Source organism: Pseudonaja textilis, chromosome 2 (genome assembly GCF_049901715.1).
Source record: "Pseudonaja textilis isolate UNSWEBS1 chromosome 2, rPseTex1.2, whole genome shotgun sequence".
NCBI classification, from domain to species: domain Eukaryota; kingdom Metazoa; phylum Chordata; class Lepidosauria; order Squamata; family Elapidae; genus Pseudonaja; species Pseudonaja textilis.
In genome coordinates this window covers 52223587-52241905 of record NC_141991.1, presented here as the reverse complement: position 1 = coordinate 52241905, position 18319 = coordinate 52223587, and the positions used below count along the sequence as shown (strand labels likewise).

Here is an 18319-nt window from a genome sequence, read left to right as displayed (position 1 = left end):
GCTTTAGTATGATGTGCAAACACAGGTACCATGCCTGCATGTTACACATGAACCAGGTAAATTTGCTTTGCATGGGCGTGAATAACTCTTCATGTTTAAAATTTTCTTGACAGTCTCCCTTTCATTCAAGGCTATGGTTTTTAGTATTCTATTCTCATCCTTTCTTGAATTACCACTCAGCCTTTTTATTCAAGATCACAAACTTCAGCCCTGTGAACTATCTCAAGAGAACATCACTTTTTTATTGAAAATGTTCCATAATGGTGACGAAAACCTAATGCATTCAACAACTTTTCTCCTATGTAATTTTAAAAAGTTATGGGGGTTGCTTTCCTTCCTTTCCAGACATCATAGATGGATTTTTGTGCGTGCATATGATATATATAATGTATGTAATTGAAATTAATATCTGAAGAAGAAAAAATGAGTGTCATGTTCAAGCTATCTTTCCCAGGGCCCAAACCACCCCCCAATTACTCAGTTTTGTCTACTTTTAAGGTAACTACTACAAACCATACACAACATTTTCATTTGATGTAACCATCTTTTGCTAAATTTTACCTAGTAGCAAACATGGCCCTCAGAGAAGAGAAAGTAGCAGCGTCTTCTTTTAAAGCTTTTAGTTCATTGCGCAGCTTCATCATTGTTTCTGTAACCATTGCCTTTTCATTTTCATATTTGCTTTTCAAGTTTGCAAGGGCAACTTCTGCTGTCTGATTGTTTCACGAAATGAGCAAAAGAAAAGATTCATAATTATTGTAAGCTTCTATAAACAGTCAGATAAAGAGAATGTTAATGTATTCACGCACCCAGACAAAGACTTGATAATGCAGGCCATTAATCCAATGAACAATTAAAATACAATTCGTTATTTCTGAAGATATTTTTGATATGCAAATCTAAGTAAGAAACAAAAATGTTTGTGATAGGAGTTCATTGGGGAATAGCCTTTTAATAGCAACATTATACCCAAACCCTTCTTCCCAATGATGTCTGCGATGGAAGTGTCAAAAAAACACAGCACAAACAAAAAGATTTCTGTTATGCTTCTTCCACCATCTTACCGCTTTGATTTTCACCAGGCCTACTCCTTCCAACATTGCTGCTTCTACCACCTACACTGATGGGATTAAGGAACAAGGAAAGAAAAATGAATCCTGAAACTGTGAATCTTTCTCAATGTCCTACTTTATAAACAATAATAACAAAACATTGTCAAGAAGCACGCAAACCAATATTCTTTACTTCCTTTCTGATAACTTCTATTCAGTGACAAACTTTTCTTATTGCTGTTCAGACTACTCACTGATAAATCCATCCTTTATGATATATCTAATTTTGCCTTAAAATCATCTAAGCAATGGTTAAGCTATGCAAGTTGCCAAACTTTTTGGGGGCTGGGGGGAGAGAGTATTTATTTATAACTGCTTTACCCTAATTATACATAAATTTATATATTTTGGTCTTGCCTTCTCCTTAGTAACTTTTTCTTTAGTTATTATTTGTCAAAAGAGATTTGCCCTTCTCTGTATCTTTTCCAGTTTGTCACTTTCAATTTAGATGGATCAGTTTCGACTTATACATAATAATCCAAATGTAGCTTCATGATATATTTGTTTACTTCAATCAGACTAACAAAATACAAAAAATAAAATAATGATGGCTATGCAGGCAATCAGTGAGCCTGACCCAGAAGTCATAAGAATTAAGAACAGTGGATTATAGAAGAACCTTTCTTCCAAGAGGGGAGGATGATGGACCTTCTGGGAATAGGTTTCTATGGTACCATTACTGAGCCACATTATGTGTAATGTAATGTCAATTATATTAAGAGCTGACAATTATCTGGGGGATAAAATAGCAATTGATTCTTAGAAAAAGAGCAATGAGTGAGCTATTGTAATTATATTTCTGGATGTATATCTGTGTGTGTGTGTGTGTGTGTGTGTAGAATCTTTTCTCTATGTAGTTTAAATCTCACCTGTTTGTTGGCCTTTAGTACTGTCCTCAGTGTTGCAATCTGTTCTCTCTTGGTGCTTAGCAAAGACTTCAGCTTCAGAATTTCTTCCATAAGTGCCTCTTTATCTTTGTCCACTACTGGCCCAAGTTCCTGGGTAGTCACCCGCTGCCGTGACAGCTCAGTTGTTCTATCTACTGCTGCTTGCAAATGCTTGATCTGATCACGGATTATGGCAATCAGGTTGTAAACATTCATAGGTTCCTTCCGGGATACTTCAGATACTGGTGAAGGGAGGGATGAAACTGGTGAAGGACTGCTTTCACCACTCCCGGTTTCTGCTTTTCCTAAGTCTACCAACAATAAACCTTTAGAGAGCAGGATTGGTGATCTGTGGCCTTTGACCTCTGGACTGGTATGTCCTCCTTTGCCCTGTTTGTAGTAATCTAACATCACTCTGTTGGGGGTTTCATTGTTGCACATACATACATGGTGATACAAGTTGGCTAATTCCTCACTGAAGGTGACCAGTTCATCTTGAGCTACACTAAGGCTGCCCTGGGTTTCCCCAGCAACATCAGTGACTTTCCTGAGTTCCTTCTCCAATCTGATGACCTGCTCTCTATCTTGCCTACTAGATTTGTCCAAAGAACTGATCTTTTCCGTCAGGGCTTGACTTTCTGTCTCATACCTGCTTTTATCCTCTTCATATTTAGATTCACATTCCTCATATTTAGTCTTGAGAGCTTTAAGTTCCTCTTTCAAGTCACTGATTTCTGCCATAGCTACTTTATACTTGCATTCCAGGATCTCTGGGCCATTGATATCAACCTCATAATAATCTCCATCTTCATGGCTATCTCGTTCTTTCTCATTGTCAAGAGCAGACTGACGTTCCTTGCTGACCTGGAGTTTTTTCATGGCATTGAGGTTCTCGGTGAGCCTGCCAACTTTTTCATGCTGCTCAGAAAGTGCACCCCGGGTGTTCTCCAGTTGCTTTTGTGATTCTTGGAGCGTAGACAACAGATTCATTTTCTCCCTCTCCATCTATAATGAAATATAACTATTATTTTCTGAACTCATATCTGTTCCTATATAGGAGCCTCACATAAATGAAAAATTTAAATTTGGCACCTGGCACTTACAGTTAAATGTCACAAGGAATATTATTATAAGATTATTGAATCTAAATGTTTTAAGCTATTATTTCCAGAATTTGGAATTGTTAACCTATAGTTTTACTTTCATTATTTTCATACTTTCATTAATTCATTATTTGCTCTTTTTTGTTTTATAATGAAATCTGTACCAAATTACAGGCCTCTGTAGTACCGGGATTGAAAATGCATTCAGATGTTAAGGATAACTATATTATACAACACAGTTTAATTCTCACAGGTAGACATATTTGTTATTCATGATGGATTACTATTGCTCTGCCTCAATAAAGAATACAGCTCAGTGTAAGAGTTTAGACTGAACTGACCTTTGATCATTGATCACCCAAATAAATTGCAACCTCAAGTTCTTTTGGAGGCTCTAATTATATAACAGTGAAGTTTAGGTAACTATGCTAAATGAAAATAATATGTTGTAATACTAAAAATTATAATAATAATTTATAGACCACCCAATGGAGATGGCAGTTTAGAAACATAAAATATAAACAAATACATAAATATCAATATCTAACAACTTCTTAAATTTCTCTTTATTATACAGAGAATATAACAGGTAATCCTCACTTAATGATTTCCCTCTTTAGCTGAAGTTATGACAGCACTGAAAATGTAACTTGATAATTGGTAATTGTAAATTGCATTTATGACTACTGTAATGTCCTTGTAGTCACGTGATCACCAGCTCAGTCAATGAAGACAATAAAGTTGCAGTCATGTGATGTTTCTCTTAATGACAACAAGTGACTTGCTTAACAACTGCATCAAAAGTGAGGATGTAAGTCCATCATGGTCATATGATGTCTTGCTTAATGATTGCATCACTTATCAAAGGAGCTGCTGGTCCCAATTATGGCCATTAAGTGAAGACTACTTGAATATTATATACTGATTATATAAGTAAAGTTAATCCACATCAGTTTAACTGATGATCAAAGAAAATTATATTATCTATTATGATAAACATATATTTATGTAATGTTCATTCATACTTTTTCCTGGGGCAATGATGTACAAAATGAAATAGTTTTGTCTTCAAACAATAGTTTTCTCTTTCAAAACTTGAAATTTGCATGAAATGTTTTACTCTTTAAAATAATACTTAAATTAAGACAATCTAGAAAAGTAATCTATTGTGAATGGTCATATTTTAGTAAACCATTTAAAATGCCTCTACACTGTACAGTCTACAGCAATGTTTAAAAATGTAGTCAACATTATAAAGTTTTATGTGGTCTCATGGGCATCCATGCTTTGGATTTTTAATTAATATTTTTCTACCTTTAACTCTTAAAAAATTCCTTCTTTATTACAAAACCAAAATAAAACTTTAAACGTTCGGTAATTTCTATGAAAAAAATTGGAATATTTATCCATCTTATGAGATTTCAGCTTATATATATATATATATATATATATATATATATATATATATATATATATATATATTATTTATTTAAATTAATCTTGGTATCATTGACATAAATTACAAGTGTGAAATGCGATTTCCTGTAATGCTAGAATTTTACAAAATTAAATATCAGGGCAGTCCAAATAAAATCTATTATCAATGGACTTCAAATTTTAACAGATTTCTACTTTATAGTAATTGAAAGCATCATTTTCCAAAACAGTGTATAAAGTAGTAAGAACTACTACATTCTGAACTTTTTCAAAGTCAGGCTGTTTTCCATTTCAAATAGAGCCAATATCAAAGATATATCAAACTTAAACACTACTTTAGCAACTTCGTGTAATGAAACAGAATCTCCAACCAGTACACATTTTTGGAAAAGCTTAATTTTAAGAAATTGATATACACATATTTAAGGAATATGTACAGCACAGACTTACTTGCATTAGTTGTTGTTTCAATTTTTGGATTTCAGATATATTTAGCTCACTCAGAAGATCATTCACCAAACTAGGGGCTGGAGGGAAGCTGTCGGTCTTTTTGGGTGTTGATGCTTTATTATTGCCATTGTTGATTTTACTCAGGCAATTTGGTTCAAAGCCATTCACAATCTCATCATTGTTGGGCTCAGTGGTTTCATCGCTAAACTTCAGTCCATCCAAAGAGATGTTCAAATGGCTGGTATACATGGAGTCATTGATATTCATATAATGAGATAATTCTTTCCGAAGATTATTCTTCTGTTCACGTTCGGTCTTCAGGGTCTCTAAGGCTTCTTCAAGCTGGCGTTCAGATATCTCTTTCAATCTTATGGCATCTTCTAACTGACTGTTCAGGAATTCTGTAACCTCTTCTAGTCTTTTGATTTCATGTTTCAGCCCTTCAAATTCCACCTGTTACAAAAAAGGTGTCACTAAAATATCTGATAGCAAGCACGAAAGAAGGAATCTTAAAATGTTCCCCTTGAAGTAGTTAAAGGTCTACAGAAAAACCAAGGAACAAAAAGAAGGATGACGTAGAGCTTCAAACTCTTTTTGTAATGCTTCCTCACTTTTACCAATACAAGAAAGTTATTATAAATGTGTGCTATTAATTTGTTCTCCCTTACCTATGGATTTTCCTCTGAATTTGTTCTGACCCAAACCCTTTTCCAATAAAACAAATAATAACCAAAGGGAACAGAAACCTTTTTCATGAGACTTATGAATCCCCGGTTAAAAGGTTGCTGCAAACTAATTAACTCTGATAAGCACAAACCTTGCCAAAATTGTGCAAGACTACCAAGAATCACAGATAAGAAATATTTCACAACACAAGAGTCTTCAAATACCAACTTAAGATACTGTAATGTCCATGAGGCTGAGTTTCAAAACGTCTTTGTTTCCTGCAAAAAACATTCGCTTCACAGCTAGTTTTTATCTTCTTGAAGGAGGGGCCACTACCTTGCAGCCTTACTCCCAAGTTGCCTGTGGTGTTGCAGCTGCTCTTGCGCACTGGGCATAGGCTCCTTGGGAACCTCCTCATCGCTGCTGCCAGCCCCCACAATCTCTGAATCCCTAATGGTCCTGGCCCCTCATCTGAGTCCTTGCTCTTCTCAGCCGTCCGCACCTGCTGCCGGCTAACCACAACAGAATTATTTTATATAATATAATTTTATACTATGGTATAAAACATGTCACTTTTGAAAATCAGATAATATGAAATCTCAGGTCAGTTTCTATTCATTTCAATAAATCCTGCAAATTACATGAAGAACAAAACTGACATGAATCTAACACCCAATATACATCCTAGAGATAACTTCCCTTGAAATAACATCAGGTAATATAGAGGATAGTACTCTTTGTGTTTAATGAATTGGATACCAGATCATAACCGCATATGCTGCGACAAATTTGTAAGTTTTTAGGACACAAAGCTCATTGTTAATTTTACCAAAACAGATTGAAACAATGTTTTTTCCACCCAATATATCACTGTTGCTTGTATATTCCTTTTTGTCTCCCTGTGCCTTTAAGAACAGCCCAAGTTTCATCAGGAGGGAATGTTCTAAACTCATTCTAAAAAGGAAGTTTTATTTTGGATTTTAAGTATGTTTTAGCCAAGTGTATTGTGAATGGATTTTGTCTGTCTGTAAACCATGAGGTATGCTTATCTGCAGAGGCCTAATTATTTCTCTCCTCAAGTGTGTTTGTGTCTATGCATGAACACTTGTGTGTGTATGTGTGCGCACACATGCACGCACACTTTCTCTTGCTGGCTCTCTTCAGTATACAAGTGGGGAAATAGCCTCTCTTTTCTAACAATATCATTAAGACTTGGACTTTCCAAACTCTGCCTGCAAGCTATCCACCCCACCTCACTACCTTCCCTAAAAGATGTTGATCCTAGCCAATTGTGTCCTAAGCATTTGGGAGCAGGAATGAAGGCATTCCTTTCAATGTGTATTTTCTATTGTGGACAACTATTTGTCTATAGTTGGTCAATTTGCCACGGGACCCATGGGACTTGAGTTTGACACCCCTGCCCTATATCTGGCCTGCCAGGCTGGCCTGGAAATAGCAAAGGACTGGCCCGCAATGCCTGTGCCAGCCAAATGCCCTTTTGGCAGGCAAGGTGCTGCAGGAGGCCATCCAGGCCAAAAACAGGGTGCATGGGAGCTGCGTGAGGCCTCCTCCGCCCTGTTTTGGCCGGCAGAGTGCTCCAAGAGGCCGTCCAGGAGGAAAATGGGGCATAGAGGAGGCACACACAGACTCCCCATGCCTGGTTTTGGCCGACAAGCATGTTGCACGAAGCAATCCAGGATGAAAATGGGGCACAGAGGAGGCTCACACAACCTCCCCATGCCTGGTTTTGGCTGGCAGGTTGCTGCAGAAGGTCGTCCAGGGCAAAAACAGGGTGAGGGGGGAACCTCATATGGCCCCCCCACACCCTGTTTTGGCTGGCAGGGTGTTACAGGAGGTGTTCGTTCCATCTCCTCCCCGACCCACCCCGCCAGGCTGGCTTGTGGAAAAATGTAATGCTAATCCAGCCCTTGAAGAAATCCACTTTGACACCCAGTATAGGATCTCCTGCTCAAGCAGGGGGTTGGACTTGAAGACTTCCTAAGTCCCTTCCAATTCTTTTATTCTATGTGTTGCAAAAAAGCAATCAAAAGGCAAGTGAAAACATGTAAAGTTTTATAGTGTGGGGCAACTGTATTCTGAAGTTGTGACACTTTCTGAAATTTTGAAAGCTTCTGGCGGCCTCACTGATACATGGCTGCCTACTTCCTAAATAATTACAACTGCAGGAAAATATGGTGAGATAGCCCCCTAGGAAGTGTTCTACTACCTAGAGAGATTTTTGTGATGCAAAAGGCATCACAACTTGCCAGCTGTTGCTTTTCCAGCTTCTTCACTAAAAGAGCCTGGTGGATATCAAGGGAAATATCTGGCAATAGTATCTAGGCACAGCCATTATTTACTACTTGCCTCACAACATCAAAGCTATGAAATCTGAGGTGCTAAACAAAAGCTACATCCTTCCCTCATACACAACCATGCCAGATAATAACTTGACAATACTCACTTGATTCTGTTTCAGAATAGACACTTGTTTCTGAAGGCAGATGTTTTCTTCCTCGAGTTCAGTGTAATCTTGCAGCAAGCGAGATTCCCGGAATTTATACTCTTTGATGTCATCTCGTAAGCGACCTCTCTGGATCTCAACATTTTGATTTATCTGAAAGACATGCATCAGCATTTAATACTTTTTGCCTTTTCTTTGAGAGCACATGACCTAAGGTGGTGACTTCCAACTGGTGATCATGTAGAGGAGAGGCAAGATAAGGTAATAAGTATTATTATTTTTAACTTGTTTTATACACATACGCACACACATATACACATTATATTAACTTGTTTTAAATATTGTTTTAACTTGATACACACACACACACACACACACACACACACACACAGTGTGTGTGTGTCCCCGTCCTTCTGTCCATCCTGCCTTTCAGGGTAACATTCCTCCCATAAAATTATAAATTACAATAAAATAAAATAAAGTGGGAAATGGGAAATAAACATTCCATAAATGTTATTTAAAAGTAAAGAACTTTCTAGGAGCCGTGTGGTATGATGGGAAAACCCAGTTGGGTAGGTGGCTTCCGGTAACTGTTGCATTCCTTCCTTACTACTGTTCAGAGATATTTTCTGTACCTAAATAATCCTATACCTTCCGGGCAATATATTATTTCCAATGTTAATTTTTTTCACATACCTACTTACATAAAAATTGGGAAGTGCCTATATGTCAGTCTCCCCAGGTAGATTACATAGGAAATATGACTGGATGAGCTAGTTCTACTTTATTGTAAGGCTACAATAAAGTAGAATCTTGTAAACCTGAAAGTACAAATTTTACAGAGATGCGGGGGGTTTGTCCCTTTTGATCCTCTTGCTTTGCCCATTCTCCAGCTGCAGGCTAGGCTTTAATCATTTCCTAGGCAGTGTCTCTTCATCTGTCTCTCAAGGTTTTCCCCATCACACTGTATACTATTTCCTAGCTTAGTATTTCTGAGAGTTATTTATAGAACTATAAGGGTTTGCTGTTATTGTACAAGCCTCCCTTCTGGAAAGCAGCTTCCCTACCCAATCAATGCTGCAGCTGCATTGACAGGGGATGTTCCCAGACTGATCATATATGGATAGATTTTAATTGCTTCCGCATGGCTTCTCTGGCAACCCTGGTCCTGACCCAGTTATTTATGTCCCTAAACTCACAAAAAGAGAGACCTGCTAAGATACAGAAAGAGATAATCAGAGTTGGAAGGGACCTTGCAGGTCATCTAGTCCAACCCCCCCACCCTGATTTCTGTCTGAGGACAATGATGGTATGAACTGGATACTATAGATCCGTTGTTGTGGTCAGATAAGTCTTGTTAGCCTTGGAGTTCTCTGCAGATTCTCAGCACCTCAGGGACAAAGGACTTAATTCTAGTTGATTGATTTCTAAGGGAACCTCTGACACTCAGGTGCACAGTTCGATCAAGGCTAGAGTTGTTATGTGGAATTCAGAAGCAATAACCACCCTGGGACAGTTTATACTTATTTTGCAATTTGTTAGTAAAACAGCCACATACAAATTATATAAATTAGATAGACAAAGAAGAAAGGAGGTGAAAAATCCTTGATTCCCAACTTGAGTCTTGGAAATGTTGGCTGAGCCATAGATTATTCAACTAGTTTCTCAACCTTAACAACTTCAAATGTGTGCATATTAAGAATGCTAGCTGGGAATTCTAGACAGAAGTCTACACAGCTTAAAGTTGCTGAGATTGAGAAACCATGAAGTAGATAATCTAGATCTATCACTCAGATGAGTCTTCACTACACAAACAAGGGAGGAGTAATAAAAATGATTGACTAAAATAACAATAATTTTCCCTGCCTTTTCAAGGATGCTTAGTCACTTTTATTGCCTCTCTTTTATTTCAAATAAGAAGCAGAAACAGCATCATAACTGTAATTAGTTTTGTTTAGTCTAAATTAAGCAACCAAATCAGGTCTAAATTGGAATTATCTTTTCCACAGGTAACAAACACACCCATTTTTCCAAGTTGAAAAGATTTGTAGACATAAAATAATGAATAATTTTCAGTACAAAGGTATTACTATCACAATTTCCTTGTAGAAAAAAATACGAGCCACATTCATGCCATAAAAACCCATTTCTATTTATGCCAATTTAAATATTCATTACAATGAAACCTCCCAAATTTCTCAGACATGAGATACAAATAATTCAAGCTGATGTATAATTTAGAAATACAAATGTGGAGACAGGAAACCTTGGGGGTTGTCAGTCCCTTGATATATTTTCTTCAAGAGATTTCCTTTCTTTCTCAATTAATTAGCATATTTGTTCTAATAAAATTTGCCTCTGAAGGAATAAGATCATGTGGTATAATCTTGTGAAAATTAGATTCATGAATGCACAGGAAAGCCTCTTTCCGCCCTCTCCAAATTACAAATATAAAATCATAATTATGGTGGTATCTTTCAGCTACTTCACTCATTTTTTTTTAATAGAGCATACATAGGTTATTTCGCCTTGATTCAGATCAAAAATGCAAACTGGTAATAGCCATGATTCGAAGTTATATTACGGACAACTTGTGCAATTGGTCCTTTTTACTGTATATTATCATACCAGACTAAAAAAAATAATTTCAGAATAAGAGTTAAATTCTTGCTTTAAAGTTAGTGCCTCCTATCAATCTTACAATGTATATATTGTAAGATAGACAGGATGCATTAATTTTAAAATAAGAACTTAACTCTTATTCTGAAATTACTGGTACTCTTTTCCATCCATATATAACAATGTATGGAGACTTCCATGATGATCTTTAATCAGAGTAAGATCCCAGAGTAAGACCACCTGGCCTCAGGAGCCACTTCACTACTATACATACCCTACACAAAGTACTGTATATAACTGATACATTCTTTTATTGCATTTTGCGTGTAGGACAGTATTTATGAATGAATTCTTTATTGGCCAAATGTAATTAGACACACAAGAAATTTGTCTTGGTGCAAATGCTCTTCGTGTACATAAAAAGAAAAGATACATTTATAAAGAATCATAAGGTACAACACTTAATATAGTCATAAGATACAAATAGGCAATCAAATCATACTAGGAAACCATCAAAATAAATCGTAAAGATACAAGCAACAAAGTTACAGTCAAACAGTCACAAGTGGGAGGGGATGGGCGGTAAGGAGTGATGAGAAGATTAATTGTATTACTAATGCAGACTTTGTAAATAGTTGGACAGTGTTGAAGGAATTATTTGTTTAGCAGAGTGATGGCATGTGGGAAAAAACTGTCCTTGTGTCTAGTTGTTCTGGTGTGCAGTGCTCTATAGCGTTGTTTTGAGGGAAGGAATTGAAACAGTTTATGTCCAGGATGTGAGGGTTCTGTAAATATTTTCACAGTCCGCTTTTTGACTTGGGCAATATACAGGTCCTTAGTGGAAGGCAGGTTGGTAGTAATTTTTTGAAATTAGGGATTCTTGAAAACAGAAAAGCCCCTCCATCTTTTTTTAATCACTTGATTTTCTTCTACTGAAAAGAGAGTTCTCAGAGTTTTTGCATTTTAATAGCCAGAAATTAGAGAAACGTATTAATCCTAACATAAACTGAGTGTCACTCTGGTATGTGGTATTTTCCAATTTTCTATTAACAAAAAAATCTGTTGTAGTAAGAAGCTTGCTTTCAATTAGTTCCTTTCTCATTTAAAAATAGCCGTCCACTCAAGCTTTTGAAAAAAAAATCAAAGTGCTAGACAGTAGACAATATGTCAAAAGCTAATGGCTAATGATTTATACATCACTCCAGAGCATTTCTAAGTGCAAAACACTAATTAAAAACTAATAATACAATAATAAACATTAATTAAAACAAATATTAATACAACAAACATTAATAATTTTATATAAAAAACCACATTCAGTGTAAACTCTAATCTCCCATGATCTTCTGAAACAGCCATTCAAATGGAGGTCCGCCCTTGTTTCAGGGGCCAGCAGATAAATAGTTCCAATGGAAAACACTTGCTTCCACGACTCTTCCTGTTGATAGATGTTCTATCAAGATATTCTGGATAGATGAGAATATTTAGCAGACATTTTCTATAGTTAACATAATAAATTGCATTTAGAAACACCTTGGTAATCAATGTAACTCCCACAGCAGCGATATTACATGGCAGTAATGAGACTGCCCCATAAAGTATTTCTAAGAGTACAGCTGTTTTTGTAAATATTCTCGGTGGCCTATTTTCCTACTAGCAAAGACTCTTGATTCAACCAAATTTCAGTTGATTTAACATTGTCTTCACAGATCCTGAAAAGGAACGACGCTTTGTCAGTTCCTCTTTGTCGCTTGTATCCTTACGATTTATATGGACTGTTTCCTAGTATGATTTGATTGTTTATTATACTCTATGACTATTATTAAGTGTTGTACCTTATGATTCTTGACTCTCGATGAATATATCTTTTCTTTTATGTATACAGAGAGCATTTGCACCAAGACAAATTCCTTGTGTGTCCAATCACATCTGGCCAATAAAAGAATTCTACTCTATTCTTGTAGCAATACCTCTGATTTTCTTCCAAAGAATCCAATCAAGGCTATGGATTCCACTTCAAAATGCAGTTAGTATATGTTGAATCTGGACCATTTTCTTTGACTTGTTTGTAGATTCTTGTACAGCAAGGGTGTCAAACTCCATTTCATTGAGGGCTGCATCAGGGTTGTGTTTGACCTTGGAGGGGTTGGTGTGTGTGGCCAGGAGGGCAGGGGCAGCTCGAAGTCACTCATCGAGGCTCCATTTTCGGCCACGACAGCCCTTTTGGGCTCTGTTTTGGCTGCGACGGCCTCCTGTAGCCCTCTGCCAGAGAAAATGGAGCTTGTACAGGCTGGTCCTTCCCTGTTTCCAGAGCAGGCCTGCGGGCCAAATCTAAGGACACCCTGGGTCGGATCCAGCCCCTGCCAGGGCCTTATGTTTGACACTCCTGTTGCACAGGTTCTTATATGCACAGCAATCAGGCTAAGCATTTTGACTGTTTCCTTTTCACTCAGACAGAAGACAAGAACTACATTTCTTTCTTTCTTTCTTTTCCTTTCTTTTCCTTTCCTTTCTTCTTTTGATAATTATGTCAGTTATTTTTTTTTAAAAAAAAATCCCTTTTGAGTATGCCAGATTGAGTGAATATTGTTTTTACTTCAGGTTAATCTCCCTGGTCCAAAGACGGCCTTTGGCCTTCTGTTTTGACATTTGTCTGCAGCCATTATTTTGATATATCTCTTCTTTTTCAGGCAGTGCAGTAGGATGTATCCATGGTTACAGCTACTGGGAAGCACACCCAGTTGCAATAATGCTGGCATGCAGTCCTTTCACCATCTTTGCTAGCAAGGGAATATTGTATGTATTTATCTGGGAGCTCAAGGTATATGGAAGGATTTTCCCCCATTTTGACCTCCATCACAACCGAAGTGCAATAGTGCACCTATATTGCTTTCAGGACCTGAAGTAAGCAGGGATGAGCCACTGCTTAGAGTTACTTGTTTCCATTTTCCTATTAATCAGCTGGAAGGATGGGCCTGATTGCTTCTGGGATTCCCTAATTGTTCATTTTAGGTCAAGAGGACTTTAAGCAAATATGATCATAGGCATCTCCCAAATTGGACTGTGACAAATTAGGAAGTGAAAATGCCCTTTTGGGAGAGAGAGAGAGGAAAAAAGAACAAATGGATCTGATAGAGTAGAATGGATAGAGGATGGATCTTGTGGACCAAACAGTCCCTCCCAACGTTATGAACTGAAAAGGATTTTAAAATTAGGAATAATAGAATACAACTCCTTAAACCAGCAGCCCCAAGCCTTTTGGGCACCAGGGACCAGTTCCATGGAAAGAGGATTTTCCACAGACCATAAGAGCTGAGGTTTAGCATGATGCCTGCATCCCACAGATGGGACTTTGCTCGTTTGCACGGCCCGGTTTCTGGCCTGGTGCCAGTCCATGGATCGTGAACCCTCCCTTAAACTCTGGATTTAGTGGGCATGGTTAAAGGGATTTCCCCTGTGCCCCGCTCCCAGCAGGAGGCAGAAGGTCTGCTAGCTAACACTATTGCTAGAAATAGTCCCACAACCACATTATTTGACATTCAGGAGCTGGGATGCGACTTGATTCACCTCCACAGTATAATTTAGAATCCAATGCAAAATCTCTACCAACTCATATCACCATTGATGGGTACTAGATCATCAAAAAGGGTGAATAAACATAAAAACAGATGTCATTGGATTGGTAGTGGAATAAATTATTGGGAATGCCTTGAACTGAAAGTACAATAAATTATTTGACACTAAAGAACGCACATTTTACTGCTACTTACTGCAACCACTGAGCCTAAACCTGAATATTTTGAATACATAAGGCAAGAAAATAATATTCACTGAAAATAAATAATTTTTCACAGTGAAAAATATTCACTGAAAATAAATAAAATTGGAAAAGGCCCTCAAATATCAATTAAATACAAGTTTAAAAAATGATAGACAATCCCAGGGAAATAATGGCCACTGAGTAACAAAAATTTGGAAGAAACTAAGTAACGAATGAAGTACAGAAATATGTGGTACTTATGTTGTGAGAAGCAGCTGGTCTTTCACAAGCTAATATACCTAATTGGATCCGATCATATGGTGACTTACTTAATTACTGCAATAACTTATGACTTGTAATTTCAGGCTCAATTACAAAAGTTGAGAGCTATCTACCGTGTTTCTCCAACAATACGGCCTCCACCAATAGGAAGGTCCAGCATGATTTCTGGGCATGAGGTGAAAGCCCCACCCCGAAAATTTAGGCCTATTTAAACCATGCGTTTCCCCGCCATTTTTCACATCGTTCATTAGAACTACATGAGGTGAAGAGAAATGGGAGGGAAGGGTGGGGGGGATGGGGAGATAACTTGCCTTTAGGAGTGCCCTGCAGGTAGCTGAGGCTAGAATACCTAGATAGCCGATAGAAGCTCCCTGAAGGCAGAGTCCCCAGCCGCTTCAGGGTGTGGCATGGCAACCCGTGTCCCCTCACCTTTAGGGCAGTCTCTTTTGGGCGATGGAAGCTCCCCAAGTGCAGTTACCAGCCACTTCAATCGGCTGGTAGAAGCGGCCTCTTCGCCACTTCGATCGGCCGGTAGAAGCGGCCTCGGGGTGAGCGCACACACACACACTCCCCTCGCCGTGAGGCCGCTTCTATTGGCAGACGAAAGCTCCCTCGAAGGCAGAGTCCCCAGCTGCTTCGGGGCGAGGCATGGCTGCCCGTGTCCCCTCGCCTTTAGACAGTCTCTTTCGGGCGATGGAAGCTCCCCAAGTGCAGTCACAGGGCAGTTCAATCGGCTGGTAGAAGCGGACTCGGGGCGAGCGCGCACACACACTCCCCTTGCCTTCAAGGGAGCTTTCATCTGCCGATAGAAGCGGCCTCGCGAGTGTGTGTGTGTGCGCTCGCCCCTTGGCCACTTCTACCGGCCGATCAAAGTGGCTGTTGACTGCACTTGGGAGCTTCCATTGCCCAAAAGAGACTGCCTAAAGGTGAGGGGACACGGGCAGCCATGCCACGCCCTGAAGCGGCTGGGGAGTCTGCCTTCAAGGGAGCTTTCGTCTGCCGATTGAAGCGGCCTCGCGGTGAGGGGAGTGTGTGTGTGTGTGCTCGCCCCGAGGCCGCTTCTACCGGCCGATTGAAGTGACTGGTGACTGCACTTGGGGAGCTTCCATCGCCCAAAAGACTGCCCAAAGGTGAGGGGACACATGTATCCATGCCATGCCCTGAAGCGGCTGGGGACTCTGCCTTCAAGGGAGCTTTCGTCTGCCGATAGAAGCGGCCTTTTGGCGAGGTACGTGGGCCACTCTAGGTGCGGGAGGAAATTAAGTCGCCCCCAAAAAGACGGCCTAGCCGTTTTTTCAGGGGTCAAAAAAAAATAAGGCCCAGCCTTATTTTGTGAGAAACACGATACAGTATATCATATAAACTCTTGACGCCTAGATAATTATCCTGTTTAAATTTAGCTACATCTTAAATGTATTCATTTCCTTCTAAGACTATTTTTATGGCAGATTCTTCAAATATTTTTGGTTTTTTAATTTACTGAAGTCGAACTGCATGTTTTAAGAGCTACTTGCATCTGGCACACGCTTTTCCTTATCATGAAGAAGTGGATCTATGATTTCTAGATATGTTCCCTAGGTATTTGATTCATATACCTCATATACTTCATCACATTGTGTTGCAATTAAGGCAAGTCTGGACTTTTATTTTGAACTGTCAAAGGAAATGAGTTATCTTCATATCCTTTTGGTCACATTTTATGTTCTATTAATATTAGAGACAAAATCTTGTCTATAAAAAAGTCTAAGAAAAATCATTAGAAATTACTAAAATTATTAATTAATCCTCCATTCCACAATATAGTGTTCCTTTTTCATTCAGAGCACACAAATTAATTCATCTAAAGTATTGCCTGCCACATTCTCTGTATTAGCAACATTGAAAGAAGCTTGTTTCTTTGTCTGATCTTTTACAATAACAATTATTTAATTATCCTTAAATAACTGTAACTGTATGCTTTCAGAACATGCTGCTTTTAGTGTAGGTTTTCTGATTGCAAATTAAGATCCACATTTTTATCCTCTCTGTGTGTGTAGTGTATGTATAAGTTTGTGCTTTGTTTTTTGTTTTTTGTTTTGTTGGCTGAAACTTTCTGAGAGAGAGCACAGACAAGAAATTAATGAAACGTTAAAGGATTCTTAAGCATTTTAGTTACAAATCCTATTGAAACCCTAAGTGGGATTCAAACTTTGGGAATGTTATCTCCTTAGTAATGAAACTCAGGCAGGTGCTTATGAGAACTTGAAGACCTGGAACAATCAGGCTACTGTGTATATAGAGAAAAGCTCCAGACAGCCAATGTAGGCAGATGAACAAGAAGCTTAGCTGGCTACTATGGTGACAGCACTGGAACCTAAAAATAAACAATTGCTGGAAATAATATTGGTTGAATGGGAAGGCGGGGAATAGAAGCTGCGTAGAGTCCAACACCATCTTCTTAAACAGAATCCACATTTCTCCCACCACTTCCATTCCTAGCTGTAGATTTCTTTTGCAATTATTTTTGTGTCCAGGCCAAATAAATGCTGAGAGATTAATTGAGAAGAAATCACAGCCTAAGGTAGGGGAGTCAAACTCACAGTGTATCGGCGGCGTCACATGATATATCGGGACTTTTCCCCCCTTTGCTAAACTGGGCACTGGCTTGGTCAGCATGTGACGCATCTGGCCTGCAAGCCACAAGTTTAACAGTCCTGGCCTAGAGTATTGGTGTCCAACCTTTGGCTTGCCTGAGTAAAGAGGAATTGTCTTGGACTACATATACACTATATATAGCTTTAATAATACAGAACCACATAATAATGGTAAAAGTTTACAATCTTATGGGGCCACATTACTAGCTGTACAGGGCCATATGAGCCTCATGGGCTGCAGGTTGGATACTCTTGGACTAGAGTCTTACAGGACTTTGTGGAGCGGGGCAAAAATATTTCCTTCATTTTATACAAAAGCAGAATTTCCCTATATCTGTTTAGAGATTCTGATTATAAACTGAGGGAAGAATGGGCAGACAACAAAGCCTGAAAATTTAGTACATGCCCATCTTTTTTTTTAAAAAAAAACAGTTTTATTAATTTTAACAACAAACAAAACACATAAAACATAAAAACATCATCCTTTCCTTTATGAGTTTACAGACAGTGTGTCGGTTGGTTTACCACTTTTTTTTGTGCATCCACTTCATAGTCTCCATTGTAGTTATATTACATAATAGCTCATATTATCAATCAATAATTATACAGCCTGATATCATTATTAAACAATCATTTGACTATAATTTTGTTAGTTCATACTTTAACGAGATAACTATAGTTTACTTAATTTATTTTATAGCAAATCATAAAGTCATACCAAGTCTATCTTAATAGAATTTTATAAAGATAGTATCAAATAAAAATGCCCATCTTAATACCCTCACTTATTTACCAAGTATGAACAAAAGTCAGATGTGCTTCTGGAAATGGTGATGGCCAACTTACTACATTTGTGTTATTTCTTTGTTTCTGACCTAATAAACACGTGAGAGGGAAGAACACGAA

At 38.2% G+C, this 18319-nt stretch overlaps 1 protein-coding gene across 3 annotated transcripts in view; it reads right to left on the bottom strand.

The window, feature by feature from the left end:
* Positions 1-18319, bottom strand: part of BICD2 (BICD cargo adaptor 2) — a 99067-nt gene that overhangs the window by 6791 nt on the left and 73957 nt on the right. For 2 of the 3 annotated variants that reach the window (XM_026723951.2, XM_026723958.2), the window contains exons 3-6: positions 8120-8272; positions 4990-5442; positions 1982-3004; positions 562-713 (exon numbers count right to left, since the gene is read on the bottom strand). In XM_026723951.2, the coding sequence (XP_026579736.1) occupies positions 562-713; positions 1982-3004; positions 4990-5442; positions 8120-8272 (1781 nt within the window). Of the gene's footprint in view, positions 1-561; positions 714-1064; positions 1121-1981; positions 3005-4989; positions 5443-8119; positions 8273-18319 lie in introns of those variants that run through there. The other variant, XM_087923882.1, reaches the window with a different exon arrangement.